This window comes from Engystomops pustulosus, chromosome 1 (genome assembly GCF_040894005.1).
Source record: "Engystomops pustulosus chromosome 1, aEngPut4.maternal, whole genome shotgun sequence".
NCBI classification, from domain to species: Eukaryota; Metazoa; Chordata; class Amphibia; order Anura; family Leptodactylidae; genus Engystomops; species Engystomops pustulosus.
The window spans coordinates 164,209,719-164,236,032 of NC_092411.1; the positions used below are offsets into that span (position 1 = coordinate 164,209,719).

General features: G+C 44.4%; 1 protein-coding gene across 1 annotated transcript in view; it reads right to left on the reverse strand.

Moving 5' to 3' along the window:
* Positions 1 to 26,314, reverse strand: part of LOC140121604 (phospholipid-transporting ATPase IK-like) — a 671,195-nt gene that overhangs the window by 469,270 nt on the left and 175,611 nt on the right. Inside the window, exon 7 of the mRNA XM_072141425.1 lies at positions 22,868 to 22,946. Within this exon, the coding sequence (XP_071997526.1) occupies positions 22,868 to 22,946 (79 nt within the window). The remainder of the gene's footprint in view (positions 1 to 22,867; positions 22,947 to 26,314) is intronic.

Genomic DNA, 26,314 nt, shown 5'->3' on the forward strand with positions numbered 1-26,314 from the left:
GCCAAGGGAATCGGCTCTCTCACCAGAATGTCCTCCAAGAGCAACCTCTCCCAACCGTCCAAGAGCAGTTTGGTAGTCAACAATGCCTTTTCCAGCATGATGGAGAACCTTGCCATAAAGCAAAGGTGATAACTAAATGGCTCAGGGAACAAAGCATAGAGATTTTGGGTCCATGGCCTGGAAACTCCCCCTTTGAGAACTTGTGGTCAATCATCAAGAGATGGGTGGACAAACAAAAATCAACAAATTGATTGTGCAAGAATGGACTGCTATCAGTCAGGATTTGGTCCAGAAGTTGATTTGAGAGCTGCCAGGGAGAATTGCAGAGGTCCTGAAGAAGAAGGGTCAACACTGCAAATATTGACTTGCTGCATTAACTTGTTCTAACTGTCAATAAAAGCTTTCGTTACTCATAATATGATTGCACTTGTATTTCGGTGTGTGATAAAAAACATCTGACAAACACACATAAAAACCAGAGGGCAACAGATCATGTGAAAATATAATGACTGTAGAAACAGCATCAAACAGAAACAAAATAACTACATGGATACAGTAACTGAGCCAAGCATACATGTGTATGGTGAACATTGTCTAATTAAAATTTCTGACACTGGTTTTGGTTGAAATGTAGTGGTTAGATTGATTAAGTTGTAAGAACCATGATTAGAAACTCCATAAACGCAATAAATAGCGGAATAAATACTCAAGTATACTCAAGTATAAGCCTAGTTTTTCAGCAAACTCGGCTTATACTTGAGTAAAAAAATATATCAAAACACACCTTTCCTGCTTCTGCCGCTGCTGGCTATATACTGGGGCAGGGGGCTGGCTATATACTAGGGGATATGGGCTGGCAAGCTTTATACTGGGAGGCAGGTGCTGGCTATATACTATGAGGCAGGGTCCGACAAGCTATATAATGGGGACCAATGCATTTCCCACCCTCGGCTTATACGCGAGTCAATAGGTTTTCCCAGGTTTTAGTGGTAAAATGCCATAATATAAAGGAAATAAGAGAAATTATACACACATTTAAAAAACAGTACTAAGATGGTTCAGGTGACTACTAGCAGGATGCATGAACATCCGAGTTCTCTGAGCCACATTGGGGCAGATTTATCAAGCTGTCTGAAAGTCAGAATATTTCTAGTTGCCCATGGCAACCAATCATAGCTCAGTGTTAATTTTACCAGTGCTCATGAATATTTTAAAGGGGAGCTGTCATTGGTTGCCATGGGCAACTAGAAATATTCTGACTCTCAGACAGCTTGATAAATCTGCCCCATTGTTTTTATAAATCCCTTAGCCCACATTAATACGATAATGCACTTGATCTACATTTTGAAAAACATTTCAAGATCATAATAAATAAGCAATGTAATTGGGGAGGTTTTGTAATATGGGATTGAAATAAGTTTCAAAAAGTAGATGAATCATGTAAATGTGGCAGAGACATGCAAACCGGTTTTAATACAACCAAGATGGGAATACCACATTGTTCTATGCTCCTCTCATGTCTCCTTTTCACTTTTTAGGGAGTTACAGAAACAAATGGAACATAATGGAAGGTATACATCCACCTTATTTAGACTTATAAATCAATTCAACAGTAACTTCACACTGATACACCAATTTATAACCCATTATATTGTATGTGTATACATTCAGAAGATTATTTACAACCATACATTTGGAAGATTATTTACAAATCAAGTCTATATGACCTCACTGAGACCCACTGGACATTTTATATTAAAACTTCACTTTTATTAGAAATCCTTAAAACAAAACAATAAATGTTCTGTTAATGTGTTCTTATGGAGTGATTTAGGGCTCATTCACACTGCCTCTGCGGGGCCGTACATGCGGCCGTAAATTTCTATTTCCTATGGAGGGAGGAGGGGTCACCTCCTCCTCACCTCCAGCACACGGCGGTATGCCCGCACGGCGGTATGCCCGCACGGCGGGCATACCGTGTGTGAATGTACCCTTACTGTGAAAAATTAAAATTTATGAAGTCAACTTGGAGTCTTTTGTATTAATTTTAGGATGTCACATATGAGAGCCAGAGAGCATTTATGTATATAGGCAGATTTTCAATATTTTTTATTGTCTTTTATAGGACCAAGGAGGATGTCACTGTTGTTTAACAAGAGTGGATCACTGCTGTAAATATTGTCTTTATTTACACCCTTTATAAGTAGGTGTCTCTGTAAATAAAGCATAGTAGTCCACTGCTGCATCATTGTATCTTTTTTGTTGCCCATTTTGAGCCACTAGATGGCTCTACTATTCCAAAGTAATTGCTGACTTTTGCAACAATTTTAGTAAATAAGGGGTTTATAGGCTATACCAGTCATGGCGAACCTATGGCACTCATGCCAGAGAGGGCACGCAGAGCCCTCTCTGCAGGCACACGTACCATCTCCCAAGTCTCATGAAAGTGGGCCACGACGCCTGCTGGGTCTCTGCGCTCTAATACCTGCTGGCACTTGAGATGGCGCATTTCGGCTGCTGCACTTGGTTAGGCCCTCTGTGTGTGTCTGTCTATACTGGGGTGGGGGTGAGGCCCTATTTCTATCCTGGGGTGGTGGATGAGGCCCTATTTCTACCCTGGGGTGGGGGATGAGGCCCTATTTCTACCCTGGGGTGGGGGATGAGGCCCTATTTCTACCCTGGGGTGGGGGATGAGGCCCTATTTCTACCCTGGGGTGGGGGATGAGTCCCTATTTCTACCCTGGGGTGGGGGATGAGTCCCTATTTCTACCCTGGGGTGGGGGATGAGTCCCTATTTCTACCCTGGGGTGGGGGATGAGTCCCTATTTCTACCCTGGGGTGGGGGATGAGTCCCTATTTCTACCCTGGGGTGGGGGATGAGTCCCTATTTCTACCCTGGGGTGGGGGATGAGTCCCTATTTCTACCCTGGGGTGGGGGATGAGGCCCTATTTCTACCCTGGGGTGGGGGGTGAGGCCCTATTTCTACCCTGGGGTGGGGGGTGAGGCCCTATTTCTACCCTGGGGTGGGGGGGTGAGGCCCTATTTCTACCCTGGGGTGGGGGGTGAGGCCCTATTTCTACCCTGGAGACTATTTCTACCCTGGGGTGGGGGGTGAGGCTCTATTTCTACCCTGGGGTGGGGGATGAGGCCCTATTTCTACCCTGGGGTGGGGGGTGAGGCCCTATTTCTACCCTGGGGTGGGGGATGAGGCTCTATTTCTACCCTGGGGTGGGGGATGAGGCCCTATTTCTACCCTGGGGTGGGGGATGAGGCCCTATTTCTACCCTGGGGTGGGGGGTGAGGCCCTATTTCTACCCTGGGGTGGGGGGTGAGGCCCTATTTCTACCCTGGGGTGGGGGGTGAGGCCCTATTTCTACCCTGGGGTGGGGGGTGAGGCCCTATTTCTACCCTGGGGTGGGGGGTGAGGCCCTATTTCTACCCTGGGGTGGGGGGTGAGGCCCTATTTCTACCCTGGGGTGGGGGGTGAGGCCCTATTTCTACCCTGGGGTGGGGGGTGAGGCCCTATTTCTACCCTGGGGTGGGGGGTGAGGCCCTATTTCTACCCTGGGGTGGGGGGTGAGGCCCTATTTCTACCCTGGGGTGGGGGGTGAGGCCCTATTTCTACCCTGGGGTGGGGGGTGAGGCCCTATTTCTACCCTGGGGTGGGGGGTGAGGCCCTATTTCTACCCTGGGGTGGGGGGTGAGGCCCTATTTCTACCCTGGGGTGGGGGGTGAGGCCCTATTTCTACCCTGGGGTGGGGGGTGAGGCCCTATTTCTACCCTGGGGTGGGGGGTGAGGCCCTATTTCTACCCTGGGGTGGGGGGTGAGGCCCTATTTCTACCCTGGGGTGGGGGGTGAGGCCCTATTTCTACCCTGGGGTGGGGGGTGAGGCCCTATTTCTACCCTGGGGTGGGGGGTGAGGCCCTATTTCTACCCTGGGGTGGGGGGTGAGGCCCTATTTCTACCCTGGGGTGGGGGGTGAGGCCCTATTTCTACCCTGGGGTGGGGGGTGAGGCCCTATTTCTACCCTGGGGACTATTTCTAGCCTGGGGTGGGGGATGAGGCTCTATTTCTATCCTGGGGTGGGGGGCCCTGTTCCTATAGTGGGGTGGGGGTGAGGCCCTCTCTCTATACTGGCTACTGGAGGGACTGGGTATTACCCCTAAACTCACAATGCTGCAGCATTTCTCCTGTGTTGTGAATGTTATTTTCAGAGAAAATAAAATTTTTACTTAAAGAGCGACAGCCACAGTACACATACATACATGGAGCTACTTTTTGGTTGACGGAGCTGGTTTTGGACATATTTTTTGCGTGACAAGTTGTTCTTTTCAGTGGTACCCTTTTGGTGCTTGTAACTTTTATGATCACTTTTTAGAACATTTTTCGTAAAGTGATTTGATAAAAAATGTACTATATATATATATATACTCACCGGCCACTTTATTAGGTACACCTGTCCAACTGCTCGTTAACACTTAATTTCTAATCAGCCAATCACATAGCGGCAACTCAGTGCATTTAGGCATGTAGACATGGTCAAGACAATCTCCTGCAGTTCAAACCGAGCATCAGTATGGGGAAGAAAGGTGATTTGAGTGCCTTTGAACGTGGCATGGTTGTTGGTGCCAGAAAAGCTGGTCTGAGTATTTCAGAAACTGCTGATCTACTGGGATTTTCACGCACAACCATCTCTAGGGTTTACAGAGAATGGTCCGAAAAAGAAAAAACATCCAGTGAGCAGCAGTTCTGTGGGCGGAAATGCCTTTTTGATGCCAGAGGTCAGAGGAGAATGGGCAGACTGGTTCGAGACTGGTGGAAGGCAACAGTGACTCAAATCGCCACCCGTTACAACCAAGGTAGGCAAAAGAGCATCTCTGAACGCACAGTACGTCGAACTTTGAGGGCTACAGATGGGCTACAGCAGCAGAAGACCACACCGGGTGCCACTCCTTTCAGCTAGGAACAGGAAACTGAGGCTACAATTTGCCCAAGCTCATCGAAATTGGACAGTAGAAGATTGGAAAAGCGTTGCCTGGTCTGATGAGTCTCGATTTCTGCTGCGACATTCGGATGGTAGGGTCAGAATTTGGCGTCAACAACATGAAAGCATGGATCCATCGATGGTTCAGGCTGGTGGTGGTGTCATGATGTGGGGAATATTTTCTTGGCACTCTTTGGGCCCCTTGTACCAATTGAGCATCGTTGCAACGCCACAGCCTACCTGAGTATTGTTGCTGACCATGTCCATCCCTTTATGACCACAATGTACCCAACATCTGATGGCTACTTTCAGCAGGATAATGCCCCATGTCATAAATCTGGAATCATCTCAGACTAGTTTCTTGAACATGACAATGAGTTAACTGTACTCAAATGGCCCCCACAGTCACCAGATCTCAATCCAATTGAGCATCTTTGGGATGTGATGGAACGGGAGATTCGCATCATGGATGTGCAGCCAACAAATCTGTGGCAACTGTGTGATGCCATCATGTCAATATGGACCAAAATCTCTGAGGAATGCTTCCAGCACCTTGTTGAATCTAAGCCACGAAGAATTGAGGCAGTTCTGAAGGCAAAAGGGGGTCCAACCCGTTACTAGCATGGTGTACCTAATAAAGTGGCCGATGAGTGCATATATATATATATATATATATATATATATATATATATATATATAAATAAAAGGAAAGTCCAAGCAGCACAATCCGTGTGTTCTGAGGTGGGTGCAGTCATCCTGGGACCGGACGTAGAGTCCCTCAATAATAGATGCAAGAAAGCAGGCAGCACTCCAAGTAAGGGTGAAAAAAAAAATGGTAAAGTATTTCTTTATTCCATAGTCAGCAACAAAAACAGCAACGTTTTGGCTCCAGGAAGCCTTTTTCAAGCCATCTATACAGTGCAAATGGCGGTATTATATACATAACCACGGGGTCACATGACCCAGTAACCCACGCCCACCATATTACAATATTTGTGATACAATGTTTGACATACATAAAATTAATTTATAAACAATAACAATGCTATAATAAGCAAATGACGTCTATGAAAGCTTCGTATTACTCATCATTCAACAAACCTAGAAAATTAATGGCGCTAAAGTTTAAACCTTAAAGAGTTAAAACCTCTATTCCTTTCCTTTATAGGTCCAAAAAAACCCCAAGTAAAAGAGACATATCCCCAGAAAATAGCCAATATGTTTAAAACCTTCTATGAGACCCTTTATAACCTGGAAGCATCAGGGGAGACCCATGTCCAAACCAGGAGGAAATAAATGTTTTCCTGACAAAAATCAAACTCCCATCAATCTCTAAAGCACTACTAGAGGAATTAAACACCCCTATCACTCTTGCAGAGCTGAATGAGACAATAAAAATTGTTGTTGAAAGGTAAGGCCCTAGGAATCAATGGATTTGGGAATGAATATTATCACCAGATCCTAGGGCTATGTGGCTCTTTACCCCCTGAGATTTTAGAAGCCATCATAGTTACCTTACCAAAACCAGAAAAGAGCCCACCTCCCCATCTAATTTCAGACCCATATCATTATTGAATTGTGACACCAAACTATACACAAAAATCCTAACCGATAGGTTGCTTAAAATTTTACCTAGCATAATCCACAATGATCAAGCCTATTTCACTAAGGAGCGCCAGACCTCTGATTGAACTCGAAGAATTATAGATGTGGTCTCGGTGATGGAGAACTCTCGGATGCCGTCTCTGCTCCTTACATTGGATTCGGAGAAGGCATTCAACAGGATCCATTGGGGGTTTGCTTTTTCTACTCTAAGGAAATTTGGGTTTGACGGCCTGTGAGGGAACAGAATCCACTTTCTTATGTGTTCTCCCCATGTGTCTTTACATTGCCTCTATTGATAGAAAAGACCTCTATGCATAGCATCATCCCCTGCGCACACAGATCATCTTACAGATATATCCTGTTCAAGGCAAAGGAATGTGACGCATGCTCTGTAAAGTTTTTTTGTCTCAAAAACCTCTGCTACCTAAATAAACTGGAATCATCTAACAGGACACATGAGAGTGAGATTGATTCTCTGAGCAGCTCGCACTATACAATGATTTGGACCCACATCACATGAGAGATAGAGATTTTTCTCTAACAACCTGGTGCCGAGAAACCCGGATGAGACTGGACCACTGCTTGAAGCTTACCGGACACTTTGTGGATCATCCTTTCAGGACAGACAGACCAAGCAGCTGCACAAATAAAAGGTAAGAAGCTTATTCTTACAATTTGCTCTGTCTTTCCTTGTTTGGGTTGTTCCACCTCAGGTGCGTTGCATGCCTATATTGCCAAGTCCAAAAAATCTTGTTATTTTATTTGAAAACACCATGTGATGTGTGGTATTGTGTGAGTTTGAACATGTGTGTTTGATAGCGCTTTATTTTGATAATGCACTGTACTGGTTTAGGAAAGTAACATCCTAGAATAGCCCCCTACCTAAAGAGTCAGCCTTGAAAAGTTGTTGGTAGATCGTAATTCGCTGGAGAAAAAGGAGACTGAGTTTTGACAGTCAGACTTTTATTTTGTGGTAGATTCCAATCTTCTTGAAGGAAGGTGACTAGGAAAGTCAGACTTGACGGGCAGCTGTTGGTAATAAAGTTATGAAGATGCCCTAAGGAAGATAGACTGTGTGTGTGTGCGCCGGCACTAGCGATATACAGAAAATTATGCAAAATTTGCTAGGTAGGATGAGAGGCAATTTTGAGGGAAACCAGCAGTACAGATCGTGAAAGAGAGAGGGAAAAGAGGCTGTAAAAGGATGTCAGAGAATGTTGAAAAGGGCAGGTATGTCAAAAGATGGTAGTTTGGATGTTAGTAAATGGAAAAGGTTCTTAAAAGAACAAAGAGGCTGGTTGCATGATAATGATATGACAGAAATTGCAAGTAGATAGGAGAAAATTGCAGAGGAAGTGACCAGAGGAGTTTATAAAGAAACAGCTATAGGAAATTGTGTGTTGGATGAGTGTTATAACAATGACGGACAAAAACATTGGACAGACAAAAGATAAAGACAAAATTCAGGGAAAAGTTCTACCCCCACCGTAAAATGGCCCTGGTGGATGGAATTGCAAAGTTTGTGGAAACAAAGATCCAGACTGGCGGGAGACATGTGCAGTGTAGGAGGCACCTAGACCCAACCCCCACACTGGAATATATCCGGTCACTAGATTAGAAAAAGTGCGGGCTCTGTAATGTCTACTTGGACCCCTGGAACAAAGGAATAGTGTTAATACTCCTTTTACAGCTTCAGATGTTTCTCCTTTAGGGGGCACCCCAACTTGATATACCTTAGTAGACCAGTGGTATGGAGAATAATGCATTGCCTAAAGATCATTGGATTTTCACCCACAGTCCGCTCAGCTGTATTTAGCTGTATTTGGCTATTGCTGTAACTTTAAAGGATAACTAAGATATAGTACCCAGGGAATAAATGTGGGAGACTGTGCCTGCTTATCTAGGAGTCACCTCTCAGAACTTTAAAGTCCAAAAACCCGGGTAGTAACATACTGTATTTGTTACGAATCTTGGACTTCTGTGGGGAGAACTCCTGGACGTTTGTGTAGTCCCAATTGGATTCCCTGAGCTGACCTTTGCCAGATACTGTAGGTGGTTGGGGGGATTGTATATATTTATTATGGGGAGGAGGTATATAGCAATAATAGGAATCTGTATATAGTTATTATAGAGGTAGGTGCATATAGTTGTTAGAGGGGGACTATATAGTTGTTATAGGGGGACTATATAGTTGTTGTAGGGGGACTATATAGTTGTTGTAGGGGGACTGTATATAGTTATTATAGGGGGTGTATATAGTTCTTATAGGCGGACTGTATCTAGTTATATGGGGACTGTATCTAGTTATTATAGGGGGACTGTATATAGTTATTACAGGGGGACTGTATATAATTATAGGAGGACTATATATAATTATAGGAGGACTATATATAATTATAGGGGGTCTCTATATAGTTATTATAGGGGTCTGTATTTAGTTATAAGGGACTCTATATAGTTATTATAGGGGTCTGTATTTAGTTATAAGGGACTCTATATAGTTATTATAGGGGTCTGTATTTAGTTATTATAGGGTTCTGTATGTAGTTATTATAGCAGGACTGTATGTAGGTATTATAGGGGGACTGTATGTAGTTATTATAGGGGGGCTGTATGTAGTTATTGTAGGGGGGCTGTATGTAGTTATTGTAGGGGGTGTATATAGTGATTGCTGGGGGAGCTGTATGTAGTGCTTGCTGGGGGAGCTGTATATAGCAGATGCTGGGAGCTGTATACAGTGATTGCTGGGGGGCTGTATACAGTGGTTGCTGAGGGGGCTGTATACAGTGATTGATGGGGGTAGCTGTATACAGTGATTGATGGGGGTAGCTGTATACAGTGATTGCTGGGACGAGCTGTAAACAGTGATTGCTGGGGGAGCTGTATACAGTGATTGCTGGGGGAGATGTATATAGTGATTGCTGAGGGAGCCGTATACAGTGATTGCTGGGGAGCTGTATACAGTGATTGCTGGGGGAGCTGTATACAGTGATTGCTGGGGGAGCTGTATACAGTGATTGCTGGGGGAGCTGTATACAGTGATTGCTGGGGAAGCTGTATATAGTGATTGCTCGGGGAGCTGTATATAGTGATTGCTCGGGGAGCTGTATACAGTGATTGCTCGGGGAGCTGTATACAGTGATTGCTCGGGGAGCTGTATACAGTGATTGCTTGGGGAGCTGCATACAGTGATTGCTGGGGGAGCTGTATATACTGATTGCTGGTGAGCTGTATATACTGATTGCCGGGGGAGCTGTATATACTGATTGCTGGGGAGCTGCATATACTGATTGCCGGGGGAGCTGTATATACTGATTGCCGGGGGAGCTGTATACAGTAATTTCTGGGGGCGCTTTATACAGTGATTGCCAGGGAAACTATATATAGTGTTTGCCGGGGGAGCTGTCTATAGGGATTGCTGGGGGGAGCTGTATAGAGTGATTGCTGGGGGGCTGTATACAGTGGTTGCTGGGGGGGCTGTATACAGTGATTGATGGGGGGCTATATACAGTGATTGCTGGGGGGGAGCTGTATACAGTGATTGCTGGGGCAAGCTGTATACAGTGATTGCTGGGGGGGCTGTACATAGTGATTGCTGGGGGAGCTGTATACAGTGATTGCTGAGGGATCTGTATACAGAGCTGTCGGGGAGCTGTATACAGTGATTGCTGGGGGAGCTGTATACAGTGATTACTGGGGGAGCTGTATACAGTGGTTGCTGTGGGAGCTGTATACAGTAACTGCTGGGGGAGCTGTATACAGTGATTGCTGGGGGAACTGTATACAGTGATTGCTGGGGGAGCTGTATACAGTGATTGCTGTGGGAGCTGTATATAGTGATTGCTGGGGAACTGTATACAGTGATTGCTGGGAGAGCTGTATGTAGTGATTGCTGTGGGAGCTGTATATAGTGATTGCTGGGGGAGCTGTATACAGTGATTGCTGGAGGGCGGTATATAGTGATTGCTGGGGGAGCTGTATACACTGATTGCTGGGGGGCGGTATATAGCGATTGTTATTCCCTGTCTGTACTACATTCAATGGGGGCCTCCACCATATTTTACTCCCAGGGGCCCCCACCAAGCTTAATCCGGCCCTGAGAGGACCACATCACTGTGTAGTTTCCTGCTCTCCCCAACCTGCAGGGTTTGACCTATTAGGGTCTTGAGAAGGTGCCTCTGATTCCTGCGGACCGTCCCACATGCCAGTGTTTTTTTTCTCAGCCAGGTACTGAAACAAGGGCACACTTGTGTACCAATTATCAAAGTAAGTGTGGTGCCCCTGGTCAAACACTGAATGCAGGAGGTCCCAGACAATCTTCCCAGTTATTGTGAGGGATGGAGGACAATAAGGGGGCTGAAGTGTTGTCTTACTCACACATTTTGTAAATCTGTAGTAAAATTGTTAGGCAAATATTGCCTAAACTTTACTCTCCCCTTGAAATAAACCAGGGACTCATCCACAGAAATCTCTCTTTTTGGGATGTACAGAGAAAAGAATTTCTGGCTTAGAAATTTAATCAGGGGCCGAATCTTATACAGTCTGTCAAAACTGGGGTCATTTGGGGGAAGAGGGGGGGGGGCATTGGGAAATGTCTGAAAAATTGAGAAATTTTTGGAAGGCCTCAAAGCGAACCCTGGGCATTGTTGATTCGTACAAGGGGGAATGTTGTAAGAAATCTTTAGACCAATAGTCCCTTACAGATGTTTTTTGTAAGGCCCATATTCAGTACCAATCCCCAAATTTTTCCCCAATTTCTTCTCTAGTGGTAGGATACCATCTATATTGCCTGGCATAAAAGGAATTGGGGTTGGTTTCTAAAAATTGCGAGGCATATAAGCTGGTTTGCTCAACAATCAAGTCCAGCAAATCATCTGTAAAAAATAATTTGCAATGGCCAATTTCAGATAACCCTGCTGTTTGTACTTGGGCTTCCTTGAACAGCGATAAAGTGAAGTACTTGGGGGACATTGGAGGCTGTGGGAAACCAGTTACTTTCTGGAGGTGGAGGTAAAACTGGATTTATGGCCCTCCTAACCCTGCAAGGTTGTTCTTCACTGAGGAAGAAGAAGTGGAGGATAGAACAAATTTTGAGCCTCCCTCACTCGCTGATTCTGTGCCTGAGGCTAACATAGCATACACCTTTTCAGCACTGTGTGTTCTTTGCGTCATTTTGTCTAATACACTTTATTTGAAACTGTAACCATGCGTAATGTACTTTACTTGCAAATGTAACAAACGTACAGACTAACAGCTGGAGTGGCATTGATGAACTGCCATTCTTCAAAACTGTCAGTCTGACAGTTAATAACGCTGTCACTGACATACGCTGACTGACGTGGACTGACACTGATTTTTTTTTTTAACAAAAAAAAGGAACTGAAAGCTCCCTGACAGACTGACGCTCACTGACTCTGAGGGAATTAGATTCCATAGAATAACTTCCTATGGAGAGGGGCGGGGGTGAGCTGCGCTCAGCTCCTCCTCCTCTCCCCGTGCACTGCCGTTGCCTGCTACGGTATGGTATGGGCGGGCAACGGCAGTGTGAATGTAGCCTAACACTGAATTTAAATGTTTTCTTTTTTTATGTTTTTTTGACAAAGAACAAAGAAACTGAAAGCTTCCTCAGATTAGAAGTTTTCAGGACTGATCAGTGAGACAGACAGTGACTGATGCTGATGCTCACTGACTCACTGATTAAATAAATGAATCTCAAGAGAGTGTCCCTTTGGGCGAGAGTTTGTATGCTGGGACTAGTATGGAGATTTAAATGAGTGTTTAATGTTTAATGAAGTGGTATTACTGTGGTAATCTGGTATGTCGAGGTATGTATTAAATACAATATGGGGATTCATTATTGCTCCTGCGCACGGAAATAACAGATATGCCAAAAATATGCCAACCGACACATTTATGAATAACCATTTTTTGGGTTGAGGTCTTGTAAAAATGGTAAGGTTTAGAAGAAAGTGGGCATAGTCATATGGAAATAAGTCAGTGCACCAAAAATTATAGTCTTATACTATGACAGATTCATAATTACATTAATGAATCTGGTGCAGGACAAGACTAGTAGTGACCAGCTCTGCACTGTTGGAGCCTGAGACACATTCATTGTTAGCAGCAGATTATGCAGATAATTCTCCAGTAGTGGAATAGTAAAAAGGAACTTTATTTATGAACATAACTCACAGAATTTCTCAGCATACAGTATAACATGTCTGCATACCTCCCAACTTTTGCGTAGGAGAAAGAGGGACAAAATGGTGGAGCGGCGAATTTTTTACCCACAGAAGCCACACCCTAGCCACGCCCCCTAACCACGCCCCCTAACCACACCCCCTGGCCACACCACTGCTCATACCTCTAACGCATCCACTGACACCAATGTATATATAACAGGAATATACATATATATATGGCACCAATGTATGTATATAATTGGGGGGCATATTCCACTCCCCCTAGACAACGAGCGTTTCCCCCCCCCTAGACAATGAGCGTGTCCCCCCTAGACAACGAGCATATCCCCCCCTAGACAACGAGCATGTCCCCCCCCCTAAACGAGCATGCTTGCCCCCCCCAGACAAGCATGTCCCCCCCCCTAGACAACGAGCATGTCCCCCCCCCCTAGACAACGAGCATGTCCCCCCCTAGACAACGAGCATGTCCCCCCCCCCTAGACAACAAGCATGTCCCCCCCCCTAGACAACGAGCATGCCCCCCCTAGAAAAGGAGCATGCCCCCCCCCCATGGCTGCGTGCCCTTTTTTGTGTGTTTGTGTTATTTGTGTCTTCCAGGACCGTACCTGCTGTGGACTACTTCGGATTCGAAGGATTACGTCGATGACCGACATTTCTAACAACTAAAATGGTCAATGAGGGTGTGTCTGCGTTCTTTGTTCAATTAAACTTATATTTGTTAAAAACGGTGTGAATTATTTTTTTGCGACACTCTTCATAGTTTGCCATAGTAGTGGTGCCGTCTATATGACGGTGCTCATTACTAAGGGCTGGCCTTAGTGTTTGCCTTAATTTTTTTGGCAAATTCACACTAACGCCCATACCATTACCCTGGTACCCACCACCACCAGGGGTGCCGGGAAGAGCCGGGTACAAACCAGTACCTGACCGTCTATAGATGGTCAGGTGCTGGGGTGGCTGCAGGCTGTTATTGTTGCGCTGGAACAATAACAGTTGCCCTAACAGTGGCCTATCCCAGCTCAGTAATGGCAGGCTGCTGCTGCTTTTTTGTAGCTGGCTGATTTGAAAAATAGGGGCACCCCCTTTTAAGGGGGCTCCCAGGCTGTTTCCCTCATTTTTTCAAAAAAATGGGGGAAAAAAAGCGGCATGGGGTGCCCCCTATTTTTCAAATCAGCCAGATACAAAAAAAGCAGCAGCAGCAGCAGCAGCCTGCCATTACTGAGCTGGGATAGCCCACTGTTAGGGGGCTATTCCAGCGCAACAATAACAGCCTGCAGCCGCCCCACTACCTGACCATCTATAGACGGTCAGGTACTGGTTTGTACCCGGCTCTTCCCGGCACCCCTGGTGGCGGTGGGTACTGGGGTAATGGTATGGGCGTTAGTGTTTGCCTTAATTTTGGCAAATTCACACTAAGGGCGGCACGGTGGCTGAGTGAGTAGCACATCTGCCTTGCAGCACTGGGGTCCTGGGTTCGAATCCCACCCAGGTCAACATCTGCAAAGAGTTTGTATTTTCTCTCCGTGTATGCGTGGGTTTCCTCCGGGTACTCCGGTTTCCTCCCACACTTCAAAACATATTGTTAGGTTGTTTAGATTGTGAGCCCCATGGGGACAGGGACCAATTTGACATGCTTGTGCAGCACTGCATAATCTGTGTGCGCTATATAAATAAAGAATTATTATTATTATTAAGGCCAGCCCTTAGTAATGAGCACCGTCATCTAGCCGGCACCACTACTATGGCAAACTATGAAGAGTGTCGCAAAAAAATAAATCACACCGGTTTTAACAAATATAAATTTAATTGAACAAAGAACGCAGACACACCCTCGTTGACCATTTTATTTGTTAGAAATGTCGGTCATCGATGTAATCCCTCGAATCCGAAGTAGTCCACAGCAGGCACGGTCCTGGAAGACACAAATAACACATACTGTGGCGGATGCACTGAATTATTGTGACATGCTCCGTGCACCCGCTCAATAAGATGTCTCCAAAATGGTATTAATGTAAGTGCCATACCGCAAAAATGACACCTTAAAGAGGACCTGTCACCCAGAAATTCAGCACTAGATGTTACTAAAGTAATCAGCTCCTAGCGCTAAACCAAACGCAGCGGTGTTACACAGAAACCTCTGATAACGCTAACACTGCCTCGCTGTACACTACAAGCGCCGGACCGCTCTCAAAGTGGCGCATTCATAAGGGGGCGGGATTGTGGGTATGACACGCGGCAGTCACCGCCGGCCTATGGAACGAGCAGGGCATTCAGGGGAAGAGGCAGCGCCTCGGACCGCCTCCTCATGAATAAGTAGGACCCTTTGAGAGCGGTCTGGCGTTTCTAGGGTACAGCGCAGCAGTGTTTGTAAGTGTTATCGGAGGTTTCCGGTAACACTATCAGTATAACACCGCTGCCTCTGGCTTAGCACTAGGAGCTGCTTACTTTAGTAACATCTCTGGGCGCTATCACACGGTGCGTTTTGCCTGCGTTTTCATTGCGTTTGAAACACATTACAACAGCTGAGGAGGCGATTTGCCTAATTACGTTACTGTTTACGTTTGTTAACACATGGGTTGACATTGCATTTAGAGTGCGTTCTGTAAACGGAAATGTTAACAGTAATGAAATTAGGCAAATTGCCTCCGCAACTGTTGTAATGGGTTTCAAACGCAATAAAAACAGAACCAAAGTGCAACATGTGAACGCGCCCTCCTAGTGCCGTCTTTCAGGGTGACAGGTCCTCTTTACACAGCTCCGCACACCGAAGTATAGAAAAGTTATTGGCCCCAAAATATGGCAAAATTAAGAATTTTTTTTTCTACAAAACATTTACATTTTTTAAAAATCTACTAAAACAAAATAATTCTTCTATAAATGTGGTGTCTCTGTGATTGTACTGGCCAAAGAATAAAGCAGAGGTGTCATGTGGGGCACAGTGAAATCTGTAGAAACAGGGAACAAAAGAAAGTGGCGCAAATGTGTTTTTTCACCAATATCACTGCATTTGGATTTTTTCCCGCTTCTTTGTACACAGCGCGGAATATATAATACCGTTACTAGAGAGGACAATGTGTTACACAGAAAACAAGCCGCACACAGCTCTGGACATGGAAAAATAACAAGTTATGTAAGAGTGAAAGTGGGGAATGAAAAACGGAAACGCAAAAATAAATAAGGGCCTGGTGGTTAAGGGGTTAAGTCACATCTAGTAAAATAAAGCAGAATAGCAGGCACGGGGGGGGGGGGGTCCTATTTGGCAGGGGGTCTATGGGAAGTGAAGTATTTCACACAAGAGCTGCCTATGCAGACACAGCAGTCACAGATACCTGACATCACGGCTGCTGCTCCAGGATACTCCCGGCTCTGCTATATGTGTTCTTCCCGGCTGTGAGAGGGGGGAGGAGTGGGAGGGGGCAGGGACCTGATATACACTCACTGATAAGAGGCATCGCAGCAGGCATATCCTCAGAGGAGGGGGTGGGGCCAAACTTGGACTGAGGGGAGGTGCTGGGCTGTGCTCACACACAGCCCCATCACAGAAGGCATGTCGTCACATGGGGGGGCAGGGCCAAACTCGGGGGGGCATCATGATGGCGGGGAGGTGTGACTCTGACTGTGCCGAAGACCTGAGTGTCACAGCCAGGGGCGCACCTGCCATGAGGCGAGTTGAGAATCTCGCCTCAGGCGGCGCGCTTCCTGCTACACTAGGGGGCGGCGTTTGGCTCCCGCCCACCGGAATGTGTTCTGGCCGGTACATCTCCCCGACCCCCCGCACATTCCGCCGCCCATCACATCCACCCGCCCGCGGCCGGCACATGTACCTGCGCGCGGGCCGTCACTTCCCCCCACAGCCCGCCCATCCATTCAGCATGCGCGCGGCCGGCACCTGTACCTGCGCGCCCGCTGACACTTCCCCCTGCGCGCCCGCTGACACTTCCCCCTGCGCGCCCGCTGACACTTCCCCCTGCGCGCCCGCTGACACTTCCCCCTGTGCGCCCGATGACACTTCCACCCCCCGCAGCCCGCCTATCTCATCTACCGGCCCGGCACAAGTACCACTCCCCGCTCCAGCCCAATGTCCACCCAAGAGGACCTGTCACCCAGAAATTCAGCACTAGATGTTACTAAAGTAATCAGCTCCTAGCGCTAAACCAAACGCAGCGGTGTTACACAGAAACCTCTGATAACGCTAACACTGCCTCGCTGTACACTACAAGCGCCGGACCGCTCTCAAAGTGGCGCATTCATAAGGGGGCGGGATTGTGGGTATGACACGCGGCAGTCACCGCCGGCCTATGGAACGAGCAGGGCATTCAGGGGAAGAGGCAGCGCCTCGGACCGCCTCCTCATGAATAAGTAGGACCCTTTGAGAGCGGTCTGGCGTTTCTAGGGTACAGCGCAGCAGTGTTTGTAAGTGTTATCGGAGGTTTCCGGTAACACTATCAGTATAACACCGCTGCCTCTGGCTTAGCACTAGGAGCTGCTTACTTTAGTAACATCTCTGGGCGCTATCACACGGTGCGTTTTGCCTGCGTTTTCATTGCGTTTGAAACACATTACAACAGCTGAGGAGGCGATTTGCCTAATTACGTTACTGTTTACGTTTGTTAACACTTCCCCCTGCGCGCCCGCTGACACTTCCCCCTGCGCGCCCGCTGACACTTCCACCCCCCGCAGCCCGCCTATCTCATCTACCGGCCCGGCACAAGTACCACTCCCCGCTCCAGCCCAATGTCCACGCTGGTCCCCCCCCCCCTCTTCACGCTCCGATTCCGCCCCCACCCTCCGTTTTCGCACCCCCCTCGGTCCGTCACTGCCTCCGTAGCACCCGATCCCCCCCCCCCTCCGACATCCCCTGCAACACCCCCCCCCCCCCCAGAGGACAAGGCCAAAGAGAAAAGAAGAAAAGAGTAAAGGTAACTTCTATGTATGTATGTATATGTGTGTGTGTATGTATAGATGTGTCTGTGGTATTTGTATGTGTATAAATATATATGTGTCTGTATATTTGCTGTATATACTGTATATATATGTATGTATTATATGATATATGGTTATATGGTATATATATATGTATGTATTATATGGTATATGGCGGCACACTGTATGTACTATATGGTATATGGCGGCACGCTGTATGTATTATATGGTATATATATATGTATTATATGGTATATGGCGGCACGCTGTATGTATTATATGGTATATGGCGGCACACTGTACGTACTATATGGTATATGGCGGCACGCTGTATGTATTATATGGTATATGGCGGCACGCTGTATGTATTATATGGTATATGGCGGCACTCTGCATGTATTATATGGTATATGGCGGCACGCTGTACGTACTATATGGTATATGGTGGCACGCTGTATGTATTATATGGTATATGGCGGCACGCTGTATGTATTATATGGTATATGGCGGCACGCTGTATGTACTATAGGGTATATGGCGGCACACTGTATGTATTATATGGTATATGCCGGCACTCTGCATGTATTATATGGTATATGGTGGCACGCTGTATGTATTATATGGTATATGGTGGCACACTGTATGTATTATATGGTATATGGTGGCACGCTGTATGTATTATATGGTATATGGCGGCACGCTGTATGTATTATACGGTATATGGTGGCACACTGTATGTATTATATGGTATATGCCGGCACTCTGCATGTATTATATGGTATATGGCGGCACAATGTATGTATTATATGGTATATGGGGGCACAGTGTATGTATTATATGGTATATGGCGGCACGCTGTATGTATTGTATGGTATATGGGGGCACGCTGTATGTATTATATGGTATATGGCGGCACGCTGTATGTACTATATGGTATATGGCGGCACGCTGTATGTATTATATGGTATATGGCGGCACGCTGTATGTATCATATGGTATATGGCGGCACGCTGTATGTATTATATGGTATATGGCGGCATGCTGTATGTATTATATGGTATATGGCGGCACGCTGTATGTATTATATGGTATATGGCGGCACGCTGTATGTATTATATGGTATATGGCGGCACTCTGCATGTATTATATGGTATATGGCGGCACTCTGCATGTATTATATGGTATATGGCGGCACGCTGTATGTATTATATGGTATATGGCGGCACTCTGCATGTATTATATGGTATATGGCGGCACGCTGTATGTATTATATGGTATATGGCGGCACACTGCATGTATTATATGGTATATGGCGGCACGCTGTATGTATTATAAGGTATATGGCGGCACGCTGTATGTATTATATGGTATATGGCGGCACACTGTATGTATTATATGGTATATGGGGGCACGATGTGTGTATTATACGGTGGCACGCTGTATGTATTATATGGTATATGGGGGCACGCTGTATGTAGTATATGGTATATAGGGGCACGCTGTATGTATTATATGGTATATGGGGGCACGCTGTATGTAGTATATGGTATATAGGGGCACGCTGTATGTATTATATGGTATATGGGGGCACACTGTATGTATTATATGGTATATGGCGGCACACTTTATGTATTATATGGTATATGGCAGCACGCTGTATGTATTATATGGTATATGGCGGCACATTATATGTATTATATGGTATATGGTGGCACACTGTATGTATTATATGGTATATGGCGGCACGCTGTATGTATTATATGGTATATGGCAGCACGCTGTATGTATTATATGGTATATGGCGGCACATTATATGTATTATATGGTATATGGTGGCACACTGTATGTATTATATGGTATATGGTGGCACACTGTATGTATTATATGGTATATGGCGGCACGCTGTATGTATTATATGGTATATGGCAGCACGCTGTTTGTAGTATATGGTATATAGGGGCACGCTGTATGTATTATATGGTATATGGGGGCATGCTGTATGTACTATGTGGTATATAGGGGCACGCTGTATTGATTTTATATTATATGGCGGATTGTGGTATGTATATTGTTCTTTGTAGTAGCTCGCTTTGTGTATTATATAGTTCATGGACGGAAGCTTTATGTATTTTGCATTGCTTTATTTTCACATTTTACCAATATGGTTGGTTCTGGTCCTGACACTCCTTGATATTTTACATGTATAGAGGGGGGGGGGGCGTTTTTCTATAGTTCGCCTCAGGCAGCAGAAAGGCTAGGTGCACCCCTGGTCACAGCAGCGGGAAGATGCCTACCCCGCCTCCTGGCTTCACTGCAGCCATCCAGAGAAGGAAGTAGGTGTCGGGGGCGGAACACAGACGGAGGCGGGACATGGAGGCGGGACATGTCAAGCCAGAGCGGAACACAGCGGGGAAATACGTGACAGACCATCAATTGACCGGGGAGGCGGGACAGGGGTTAAAAAGCGGGACAGTTGGGAGCTATGTGTCTGTACTGCTATCAGTCCATCTGTAGCAAGCAAGGAAAGATGTCGGTGCTGTCTCTTCCTGTTTCAGAGTTTTTCTTTTTTTTTTTTGACAGCCTAACTTTATTAACATTTACAATGTCCCTAGACAAAGGCTCATACATGCAATACATACAAAAGTAGTTGTTGCATACAGTATTATTATTCCAACATTAATTAATTCCCCCAAATGATCCTGCAACTGATCCTAACTTATACAGGCTACATCTTTCTGCTCACTACTTCTCTTCCCTGCACAAACTATCTCTATACATTTCCTACTTTGTTATTGACAGATGTAACCCCTCTGTGCAATTCCCACCACCATCACCACACACACTTAACCCCTTAAGGACGCAGCTATTTTACAGCTTAAGGCTCAGCCCCATTTTTTGGATTCTGACTTGCGTCACTTTATATGGTTATAACTTTTGAGCACTGTTACTTATCAAAGCAATTCTGAGATTGTTTTACCCCACATGTTGTACTTCATTTTAGTGGTAAATGTTGGCTGATAAGTTTTGCGTTTATTTTCCAAAAAAAGAAAAAATGATGAATTTTTTGAAAAATCTCACTTTTTTGAAATTCAAAATCATCTCATTTTCAGGTAGATAGATTTACCACCTAAATAAGTTGCTGCATAACATTTCCCATGTGTCTACTTTACATTTTCATAATTTTTGAAATGTCTGGATAATTTATTTTGATATCACGCGGCTTACAAATCGAATAGCGATTTTCCGTATTTTCAGAATTTACTCTTTTGCGGATAAATACAGTTTTGAATGAAATGTTACATATTTAGTATCAAAACCCCCGTATATAATCAACCCATTTTCAAATCTGCACCCCTCAAACTATCAGAAACAGCTTTTAGGAAGATTGTTAACCCCTTGAGATCTTCATAGTAATTGAATCAAAATGGAGGTGAAATTTAGATTGGTCAAATTATTCCGGTTATACGTTCGTTTAGCCCTAAAATTTACACATTTCCAAAAGATAGAAATAGAAAACCCACCATACAATTTGTTCTGCAATTTCTCCCGAGTGCAGAGACCCCCCACATGTGGACGTTACTTGTTTTATGGGTACACAGCGAGGCGCAGAATGGAAGGAGGGACCTGCAGCTGCCAGGATTTTAGTTTCCTCTTTGGTCCCTTTTGTAGGCTATAAATTTTCGCTTTTTCGTTATTGGGGCCATGTGATGGCATTTTTTTTTTGTGGGATGAGATGCTTTTTCCAGTGTTGCCATTTTGGGGTTGGTATCACCTATTGTTGAAAATTTAGGAACTCGTTTTTGAGGGTATGAGTAGAAAAGCATCAATTCTGTACTGGATTTTTGACTTTTTTTTTTTCGTGTTCACCGTTTAGCCTAATAATCATGTCAGCTTTATTCTATGGGACGATACGATTACGGGGATACCAGACTTGAATACATTTTACTAAATTTGTCAAATAAAACCGTAATGTGGGAAAAAATCTATCATTTTTGCATTGCCGTCTTACAAGTGGCATAACATTTTTACTTTTTTGACTTGGGAGCTGGTTGATGGCTTGTTTTTTGCGGGACATGCTGTACTTTGCAGCAGTATCATTATGGAGTACATATGTTTTTTTGAACACTTTTGATGGCATTTTTTGTAAGATTGAATAGGTAAAAATGTTAATTTTTGGGGGGTTTTCAATAGTTTTTTTTAACGGCGTTCATCGTATGGGTTCAATAATGATTTACTTGTATTCTACAGGTTGTTACGGACGCGGTGATACTATATATATATGTGGGGTTTTTGTTATGATTTAGACTTTTTTGGGGTTATATGTCTCTTTATATGTTATAGGGCTTATGGGCATTTTTATTGATTTATTACTTTATTTTTTATTGAATAACATTTTTTTTTTTACTTTTTCACTTTTTCCACCATGGGAAATGACCAAGCAATCATCTGATTGCTTGTTCATGATAATACTCTGCAATAATCATGTATTGCAGGGTATTATCAGTGTTAGCCTATGCGCTTGCATAGGCTGGCACTATGCCAGTAAGATGACGTCACAGACGCCATCTTACTGGCAGTGCCTGCAGGCAGTGCTGGGGACCAGATCGGACACCAGCACTTCCATAGCAGCGATCGGCGTCCCCCGAAAACGGTTCAGGGGGGCCGATCGTGGGGGAAAGACCCCCAGAGGCATGTTAGATGCCGCGGTCATGCTGACCGCAGCATTTAACGGGTTACACACCCGCGATCGGAGCCCACTCTGACCGCGGGTGTTACACTGGGGTGCCGGCTATTAGTTACAGCCGGCACCCCGTGTTTCCCGATGCCGGTTTGGCTCTGATCCAGAGCCGAGCCGGCATAAGCGCCGTGGCGGATATATCCGCCACTGAGCGCTAAGTCACTGCGCTCCGTGGCGGATATATCCGCCACGGAGCGTGAAGGGGTTAAACAGCTGCAGATTGTAATAACAGATTGTAATGTTTTTATATTACTTTCAGAACTTTGCACTCATCTTATGTATTGTACCTATTTGAGAAGATATGTACTATGATCTAAACAGTGCATTGATTGATTGAAGATTTATTATTATTCATATAACCTTAAAAACTCAAAGATTCAATGAAAAAAATTAATAAAGAGATTTGACTTACTGGAACAAAATTATCCTTTTGTAGGCGGATAATGTCCCCAACCTGGATGTCCTTCCACTTCTTCCAAGAGAAAACATGCCTGAAAAATTACAGAAAACATGTCTGGTTAAATGTAAGACAAGAAGAAATTGCACAAAACTTTTTTGAATGCGTATGTCTGATAGTTCTCGGTCTGCCCTTAGTCAGTCAACAATTTTCAGGATTATACCCTTGATTGACAATTACATCTCTGCTTTATTATTTTCTCTGGACTTTATTAATTGAAAATGTCAAGAAAACAGAGAGTAGTACACAAGGTAACTTAGTTATCCTTTTATAGACAGCCCCAGAATGCACGGGTTCTGAGAGTGGCAGAAAGTGATTTAAAGTTGTCGATACAACTACTGGATTTGGCATGACAATAAATCACAGCCCTGAATGGCTTTAAGATCACTCTCACTAGCCTCAGTGAGACAGAATATTATCAACCTTGTGCTGCCACCAGTTCTCCTTTAACCCCTTAAGGACGCAGCCATTTTGCAGGTTAAGGCTCAGCCCGATTTTTTGGATTCTGACCTGCGTCACTTTATATGGTTATAACTTTTGAACACTGTTACTTATCAAAACGATTCTGAGATTGTTTTTTCCCCACATGTTGTACTTCATTTTAGTGGTAAATTTTGGCTGATAAGTTTTGCGATTATTTACAAAAAAAAAGAAAATATGATAAATTTTTTGAAAAATTTGCCATTTTCGAAATTCAAAATCATTGCGTTTCCAGGCAGATAGATTTACCACCTAAATAAGTTGCTGAATAACATTTCCCATTTGTCTACTTTACATTTTCACCATTTTTGAAATGTCTGGATAATTTATTTTGATGTCACGCGGCTTACAAAAAGAATATCGCTTTTCCGGATTTTCAGAATTGACTATTTTGGGGATAAATACAGTTTGGAATGAAATTTTACATATTTAGCATCAAAACCCCCGTATATAACCAACCCATTTTCAAATCTGCACCCCTCAAGCTATCAGAAACAGCTTTTACGAAGATTGTTAACCCCTTGAGATCTTCATAGTAATTGAATCAAAATGGAGGTGAAATTTAGAATGGTCAAATTGTTCCCTTATACGTTCATTTAGCCCTAAAATTTACACATTTCCAAAAGATAAAAATACAAAACCCACCATACAATTTGTTCTGCAATTTCTCCTGAGTACAAAGACCCCCCACATGTGGCCGTTACTTGTTTTATGGGCGCACAGCGAGACGCAGAAGGGAAGGAGCGCCCTGCAGCTGCCAGGATTTTAGTTTCCTCATTGGCCCCTTTTGAAGGCTATAAAATTTTCGCTTTTGCGTTATTGGGGCCATGTGATGCCATTTTTTTTGCGGGATGAGATGCTTTTTCCATTGTTACAATTTTGGGGTTGGTATCACCTATTGTTGAAAATTTAGGAACTTTTTTTGAGGGCAGGAGTAGAAAAGCATCAATTCTGTACTGGATTTTTTACTCTTTTTTTTTTTGGTGTTCACCGTATAGACTAATAATCATGTTATCTTTATTCTATGGGTTGATACGATTACGGGGATACCAGACTTGAATATATTTTCTTACGTTTTACTAAATTTGTCAAACAAAACCCTAATGTGGGGAAAAATCTATCATTTATGTATTGCCGTCTTCCAAGTGGCATAACATTGTTACTTTTTTGGCTACGGAGCTGGTTGATGGCTTGTTTTTTGCGGGACATGTTGTACTTTGCACCAGTATCATGTCGGAGTACACATGGTTTTTTGATCGCATTTTATAGCATTTTTTGTGGGATTGAATAGCTAAAAATCATAATTTTTGGAAGGTTTATAGCAGTTTTTTTTACGGCGTTTATCGTGGGGGTTCAATAATGATTTACTTTTATTCTACGGGTTGTTACGGACGCGGTGATACTATATATGTGGGGTTTGTGTTATGATTTAGACTTTTTTTTTAGTTATATGTCTCTTTATATGTTTTGGGGGTTTTGGGCATTTTTTGTGATTTATTACTTTATTTTTTTATTGAATAACATTTTTTTTTTTACTTTTTCACTTTTATACCATGGTACATGAACAAGAAATCCTCTGATTGCTTGTTCATGATAATATTCTGCAATACTCATGTATTGCAGAGTATTATCAGTGTCAGCCTATACACTTGCATAGGCTGGCACTGTGCCAGTAAGATGACGTCACAGACGCCATCTTACTGGCAATTCTTGCAGGTAACTCTGGGGTCCAGATCGGACCCCAGAGTTACTATAGCAACGATCGGCGCACCCCGAAAACGGTTCGGGGGGGCCGATCGTGGGGGAAAGACCCCCCAGATACATGTTAGATGCCGCGGTCGCGCTGACTGCGGCATTTAACGGGTTAACACTGTTACACTGGGGTGCCGGCTATCAGTCACAGCCGGCACCCCGTCTTTCCCGATGCCGGTTCGGCTCAGATCTTGAGCCAAACCGGCATCAGCTCAGCGTCCGATATATCGGACGCTGAGCGCTAAGTCACTGAGCTCAGCGTCCGATATATCGGACGCTGAGCGGGAAGAGGTTAATATAAGCCTGGTCCGTAACAGGATTATATAGGGTGAGGAACCAACCCAGTAGCATGTATGTAAGCGAGAAACCCAGTCGTGAGATTCGTGATCGAGATAAAAGAGCAACACAGGTTAAGTTTTATATTTAATTCCCTTAAGGGCACACTAGACACAACAATATATAAAATAGAGATAAATACAGTTAAGCAGAGTACAAAATACAAAGGTAGCAACGCAAATAACAGCAGTTCAGTAAGTTAGTTACCTTGTATGTGGGCCTAATGGAACCTTAAGATCTTCCTCTGCACTAGATGGTATAATGGGTTCCCAGACAAAGACGATGTGGTCTTAGAGGTGTCTGATTATATCAGGTGCAGACCCACCTCTATCCACCCACAGGAGGGGTCATGGGTCCCTCCTACCTGGTATTATGTCTTGAACCCTGGAGAAGTCATAGCTATGGTCATGGTTCTGGTATCATTGGATCCGGGTGCATCCCTGCATCACATTGATGACAAAACTGACCAATTTGCTATGGTCCACTTTGATCCCTTGAAAATATTAAATCCAAAAATGTAGTTGACCTTGGGCTAAGATGGACCATAACTCCATAATGGTCCCTATTAAATGTATTGGTCTTATGAGTTTTATGGCGCTTTGTCTTCTATTTGAAAATTGGAGGGAAAATCAGCTCAAGTCTTTGGAGACAATGTGGCTGGGGAAATGCTATGAAGCTTGCCCTCCTGCCGAGTCAGAGTTCCTCTGCAGCCTTAGTAGTGTGTGATAGCTACATTAGGCTAATTAAGCTGAGGGAATTTGAGAAGTATAAGGCCTCCCTCCCCCAGGCTCTATTTATCACAGTTTAGCTTTACTAAACTCATTTAATTGAACT